The sequence below is a fragment of the Grampus griseus genome (assembly GCF_964374135.1).
Source record: "Grampus griseus genome assembly, chromosome: 4".
Lineage (NCBI taxonomy): Eukaryota > Metazoa > Chordata > Mammalia > Artiodactyla > Delphinidae > Grampus > Grampus griseus.
In genome coordinates, this window is record NC_138997.1 from 47,143,958 (window position 1) to 47,150,633 (window position 6,676).

At 37.0% G+C, this 6,676-nt stretch overlaps 1 protein-coding gene across 2 annotated transcripts in view; it reads left to right on the plus strand.

Annotated features, from left to right (window-relative positions):
• The window catches only part of BTC (betacellulin), a 41,190-nt gene extending 35,174 nt beyond the window's left edge, over positions 1 to 6,016 (plus strand). Inside the window, exons 4-6 of one of the 2 annotated variants that reach the window (XM_082653882.1) lie at positions 747 to 893; positions 2,660 to 2,770; positions 4,211 to 6,016. In XM_082653882.1, the coding sequence (XP_082510008.1) occupies positions 747 to 893; positions 2,660 to 2,768 (256 nt within the window). In that variant the 3' untranslated portion in view covers positions 2,769 to 2,770; positions 4,211 to 6,016. The remainder of the gene's footprint in view (positions 1 to 746; positions 894 to 2,659; positions 2,771 to 4,210) is intronic. The other variant, XM_082653881.1, reaches the window with a different exon arrangement.
• The last annotated feature ends 660 nt before the right edge of the window (positions 6,017 to 6,676 follow it).

Here is a 6,676-nt window from a genome sequence, read left to right on the forward strand (position 1 = left end):
TTGGGCCATAGGAAAAAGGGGCATTTAGAGGAGAGTGGAGGGCATGGTGTACAGTTCTGAATATGTGGCCTCAGAGGGTCAGATAAAGCAACTGGAGAGGACGAGACCTATTGTATTTTGAGGGGATGCAGTTGGGAAGGTGGTGAAGGGAAGAGTGTTACCTAGCTGTTACTCCTGAACACAGTAGAACCAGAACGGATGCATGGAAGTTAAAAAGAGAGGCCAGGGGGCTAGGGATTGGGGGGAGAGAAATCCTGTAGAATAACATTTATGGAGCTTTCTATGTGTTCCATGTTTGATCATATAAGACCATATACTTTAAAAATAATTTATAATAGGAGAATTTGGGCACACTGAAACGCTTTGTATTGTCCTATGATGAAATGGGAAATCCTGGGGCTTTTTGAATTCCCTGTTCTGGGGGTATTTAAACACTTGGGAGTGCTGTGTAGGGAATTTTATCACCCCCTTCCTTTCAAGACAGATTTTAGTAAATTGTTATCATCCCTGTTTATTGATATTAGGCAGATTATTAATGATGTTCAAGGGATGACAGGTTTTCAGCAAAGAATGAAATTTCTCATGAACACAGTGGTTTTACAACTTAACATTTTTTAAGGAACTACACCCTGTATTAATTCCAAGTAATGAATACAGTGTTAGTTTCTTCAAAAAAGAAACAGTAAAGATTCTTAAAAGTCTTTCACTTTTGACCTTGTTGCCCTCTTCTTGTTTCACTTTTATAGCTGTGATGAAGGCTACGCTGGGGCGAGATGCGAGAGAGTTGACTTGTTTTACCTAAGAGGAGATAGAGGGCAGATTTTGGTGATTTGTTTGATAGCAGTTATGGTAATTTTTATCATTTTGGTGGTCAGCATCTGCACATGCTGTCAGTAAGTACTTTTAAATTTAATTTTAAGGGAATCTGAAAACTTTTATCTTTCCTATCTTCTTTCCTTCCTTCCCTCCTTCCTACCTTTTCTCTTTCCTTTTTGCTTTGATTTAAATCACTTTTCACAGTTTGCCATCATTTATTTAGAAGCATTTATAATAAACACAGGACATATACTTTTTGTCATTTTCTGAGCATAATTATTGTAATTTAAAATAAAATTTATATAAATCTCCTAATTAAAAAAAAAAGGAGGTGGGCAAAATGAATGAAGGTGACCTAAATATACAGACTCCTAGTTGTAAGATAAATAGGTCATGGGGATGTAATGTACTAATGGTGACTATAGTTAATAATACAGTGTTGTATATTTGAGAGTTGCTTAGAGAGGAGATCTTAAAATTCTCATCACAAGAAAGGAAACTTTTGTAACTATGTGTGGTGATGGATGTTAACTAAACTTACTGTGGTGATCGTTTTGTAATATAAACAAATATCAAGTCATACCTGAAATGAATACAATGCTATATATCAGTTATATCTCAATGTAAGTCAATTATTTAGTCCTAAAGTCCATCATATTTTATGTGGGTTTATTAATAGGCTAAACAATACTTTTATTTTCTTAAACTGTACCATGACACAACAACTTTGAAAGATGGAAACAAACAAAAATATTTTTTTCTTGGTCACATTAAAATAATGAATTTTATTTATGAAAGATGACTGCACTGTTCCTCCTGTCTTTACTTTTCATTATTTACCTCATCTTTGGTAATTAAGAAAAACCTTGTTTTTTCTCTGAGACAGAATGGCTTGGTATAATTCTTAAGTTAGTTTTGGAAACTCATCAAATTTTTTATCAGGCCAGGACTCCCCCATAGCATGCTAAAAAGGCATTTTCTAAAATGCTACCTTCTTGTCTAGAGAAGCCTCCTAAATTGTTACATTTACCCTCGGGCTGTGGTATTTATTAGAGGAGGGTGTTGCCTGATTCCTTTCTTTACAACATTCTGGGTAGAAAGGCATTAGCATAGCTATGGGCAGTCTAGAGTGATTTTTGTCCCAGCTCTGTCATTAGACATCTTTGAGACCTTGGACAAGTTTCTTAACCTCTTTAAACTCTGATTTTATTTTCTGTAAGACAGAGGATTAAACCAAATAATCTGTAGGATTCCTCCTAGGTATAAAATTGGAAGGTATTTTTCAAGATTTTACCTACTTGATGGCAAAAAGGAGTTTTTATAAGGCCAAGTTTGGGGCAGAGCTGGGAAATGTCCTATTTTATTACATTAATTTTACTTTAAGAAAACTGGACTGCAGCCCAGAATATCTAACACACTTCTTAATTAGTATATCTAGAAACTTAATTAACATATCCAGAGGCTACCCTCACTCTCTTGGTTTTCTTATGTCTGTTTCCATTTTGTACTATTTCTTATTTACACATTAAATAATACTTATCAGTCTATTTTGTAAAATGGCTTGGCCAGAAAAAGTTTCTTGTGCTCACCAAGATCTATCAATTAGGTACCATATTCTTCCTATGTATCTATAACTACACCCTATCCACACTGATGCTATTGTAGCTATCATGTGAGCCTAGAGAAAGGGATGGATAAAGAGAGAACCTAAATTTAATTTTTTTAAAAAAGGAACCTATACATTTTTAACAGTCTAGAAACAAGATCATAGGCTCTCTTGATTAATTTTGTGATTGCATTAACTAATAGGACCACACTAATTTCTAACACTTTGTTTTCCAAGTCCTCTTCGGAAACATCGAGAAAGAATAAAGAAGGAAGAAGAAATGGAAACTCTAGGTAAAGATATAACTCCTATAAATGATGACATTCAAGAGACTAGTATTGCTTAATGGTAAGTGTGATAAACTTGGTAGATGGGGAACACGTGACATTTACCTGGTGAAGTAGGGCTTAACTGCATCAAGTAAATCATTGTTTGGGATTTGATTATGTTTAAAAACATCTAAAAATAAATTGACTTTTTTTTTTTCATAGAATCTGAAGCCAAATAAAAGACTTTCTCATATCTTCCTTTTGGATGTCACTCTACCACAGAGATAGAATGTGGACTTTTATATACTTTTTCTAATGTACTGAGATCAGTCTGCTTTCTAGTTCTGCATGGCTGTGGTCATTATTTTATATTCTTATAAAATATTATAAGATACTTGATATATTTTTCCAATATATCACAAGAGAGAAGAATTTTAGTTTAGACATCTCACACTGAAAGGAAATAACAAAAGCAATATTTTAATAACTGCATTTATTGAGCATTTACCACATGCCAAGCACTGTTCTAAGCTCTTTTAAATATTCTATCATTTGGGATTTCAGCAGGAATCACAAATCCTCTCGGATGATCCAAAAAAAGACATTTCGATGAAGGGGCTGGGAGTGCAGGGGTGAGGGTACCCATAGGAACGTTGAGGCTCCCAGAGTCTAGCAATTGCAGGAGGCTGTAATGCTGGGGAAGAGGTACCTTGGCCTTGAGAATCTGGCTGTGCTGGAAGACCCCACCAGGCAGGAGCTGTAGCTGTGGATGGAAATAGCCACAGCCGGCAGCTAAACAATGAAGGAGGCAGGAAGTGGAGAAAAATGCCCCCAAACCTTCTCTCCTCTTGCCTTCAGATCTTTGGCAGGTGCCTCCCACTAGCCAAACTCAATGAGAATCCAGAGGAAAAGGGAGCCCTTGTGACGCAATCTGTAGGTCAGCCCCACCCCGGAGCGCGGAGCAGCAGCACAGAGGAAGACTCAAGGGGGCAGACGGAGCATAACTAGCTCAGTCAGACGGGGTAGTTTTGTCTGTAGGGCATCAAGCACAACCAAACTGGTTTAAAATAAAGGAAGTGTATTGGCTCACACGCACTGGCAGTCCAGAGGGAAGGTAGCATTCACACTTGCTTGTACCAGAGTTCCCATGCAGAGAACAATTATTTCTGTCCTTCTGTTCACCAGTTGAAGAGTTGGCTTCATCTTTGGCTAACTCCTCTTAGGTCATAGAAGAGGCCGGTAGCAATCAAGGCCACATACTTTCTTGTTCCTATCCAGCAAGCGAGAAAGATGACTTTCTATAGCTCGCCCCACAGTGCAAAGAATCTCCTTTCCCAGGAACGCCCAGCAGAGTAATAGGGTATAGTAAATGCTTACCAAGAAATTATAATATTCTCCTAACTTATTACCAGAATGACACGAATGAATTGAAAACAAAAATGCTGGCTCTAGATATTTTTTGTAATTACATAGTACATTTCTTTTCAATGGCTTGCTCTTTTTTTCCTTTTTCCTGCAGTCTATGAAGGTACCTCCAGGCTGGTGGCAAACTACAAAATACCTTACTCATTTGAAAATGGACAGACTGTGTCTCAGGAAAACAGCTAGCAAAATGAATTTTAAATAATGTATTTACTTTTTGTTTGTAATGTTAATTTGTGTTGTTTACTGTTGTTTTTATAATAATAATAATAAGTAATTTTATTATTATATAGTATTTGGGAAAAGCACCCAGTTAAGAAGGGAAATTTTAATAAACTTCCACTTAAGTTTTGTCACCGGGATTACTAGTCAAACAAAAAAGAAGAGTAGGAAGGAGTTTAGATCCGAGGAATTGAATTAATAATAAAGCTACTATTTATCCCAAACTTACTATGTGCTAAGAGTTTGAAATACATTATTTCCTTAATTCTTTTAAGGATCTATGATCCTCATTTCTCATGTATAGAAACAAGCCCTAAGAAGTTAAATAATCTAACCCAGTTTTACAGAGTTAGGAATAGGTAGAGCTGAAACTGGAACCAAGATTTACCCAAGTTCAAAGTTTGTGCTCTTAACCATCATTGTTTTTTCATTGGAGTTGTTGCAACCTAACTCACAATATAACCCAAGACTTCACCCTAAACTGTGTTTTGCCATGACTCTGAGACACTGGTGCATTTTCCTGCAGAAACTCAGAATGCAGAGTCCTGGATATACGTTATTGTTACCATCATGCTTTCCGTAGTCTTGACTTTCATTATGCTTCTTTGCTCCTTTATAAATTCTCAGTGATATGCACACATTCTTACATTTCTAAAGCAAACAGATTTGCCCCATAGCTAGGGTAATGAGCAGAGATGGGAAGTAAATGCCTGAAGTCTTTAAGCCCCAGGTAAGTGTCTATGCTTGCTAAAGGATAGATAATAGCACTGGAAGAGGCTACGTATCCCGGGGTAAATGGTCAGTGACAGTACAGCAGAGCCCAAGCAGACACTGGCTGTGACCATACCCTCATTTGTTCTTCTAAGCAAACAGTACCCGTGATTGCTCTCAGGTGAATTTTGGTGCAATCAAATTATGACCATAGTCATCTATTACTTGGGATCATCTTGCCAAATGCTCCTTCAACTCCAGATTACGGTTAATAAAGATTCTTTTTAAACCTGAAACAGCAGAATGCACATTGAGCCAATATTCCATAGAATATGGAATTTCCTACATTTTTATAAAAAATGATGAGATGTCCTCAAATGGCTACACTTTGGCTGTTGTGCCTGTCAGAAAAGCAGCTTTTCCAGAATCTTTGTAAATTTTACTTTGCAGTGTAGGCTCCACACCCAAAGTGAATCAGAGAATTCAGAGAAAAGGTGAAGTTGTCTATTACCTTTTATCACGTGTCATGTTTCAAGTGAGACTGAGGCTGTGCTTACGTAGAACACAGAAATAGCTCAAATATCCATGAGAGCTAACTGAGACAACTGATCATTTTCTAAATCCATTTTTTCTCCTGAGAGTGACCACTCTTGAAATAGGATCAGTTTCAACCAATCCATGTCGTATACACTTTATTTTCAAAAGCCTCCTCTGAGCTCCGTCACGCTCTTTCTCTTTCTCAGTCTTCACTGATAGTAAGAGTGCTTGAAACAAACAGAGGTTGGTTGACCAGTGGATTCTCTCAAGACAATTCAAGCTTGGGAATTTTCTTTTGATGCTAAAATATTAATGGTGTCTCTTGAAATTTGGTAGATCGAACTACCAAGAAAGTACTTCAGAGATTTTCGTATCTTTTCAAAATGTATTTTGTAATTGTTTTGCCTATGTTAAATGACCTTGTTTATGTAAACTGTCAGTATTATCATGTAATAAAATAAATTTATTTTTAAAACAAAGCAAATGTGTTCACTTAGGAATTTTCTATTGTTACCATGAATTATTAATAGAAATAAATTTGAACATTATTGCCTTAAAAAACCTTATATATTATAGCAACTATCATTAATACGTTTGAAATAGTCTACTCTGACCACGTGTTTTCCTTCGAAACTAAAGAATTTGGAGGTGTGGTAGACACCTATGAGATTGTCTGCCCAACAGCCTGGCCATATTTTTTAACCTCAGCTCCCACCTCCAGCTGCGTTTGGTTGGTCTAAGGCGGGCACTTGATGAAATTGGGCCAATTGGAGTCATTCCCAGGGAAACTGGGAGCTCGAAATAAAGTTACTCTTCTTTGGGTTCGTGGGGTATACAGACGTGCATTTTGACACTTTTGGCAGTCATATTTTGCTCCGTGTGGACCAGAAAAGCAAAAGAAGCTGGTGAGAGAAGAACAGAGGTGAGAGGTGAGTTTCCCGATAGTCTGAGTTCGTATCCCGTGCATTCTCAAAGTTTAGATTCATTCCATTCCCGTGTGCAGCCTCCACGAGACCTGCTGGTATCTTTATGATAAATTCCTCATTTGACTTAAGCTAATTCTATTTGGATTTCTGTAACCTGGAACCAAGAT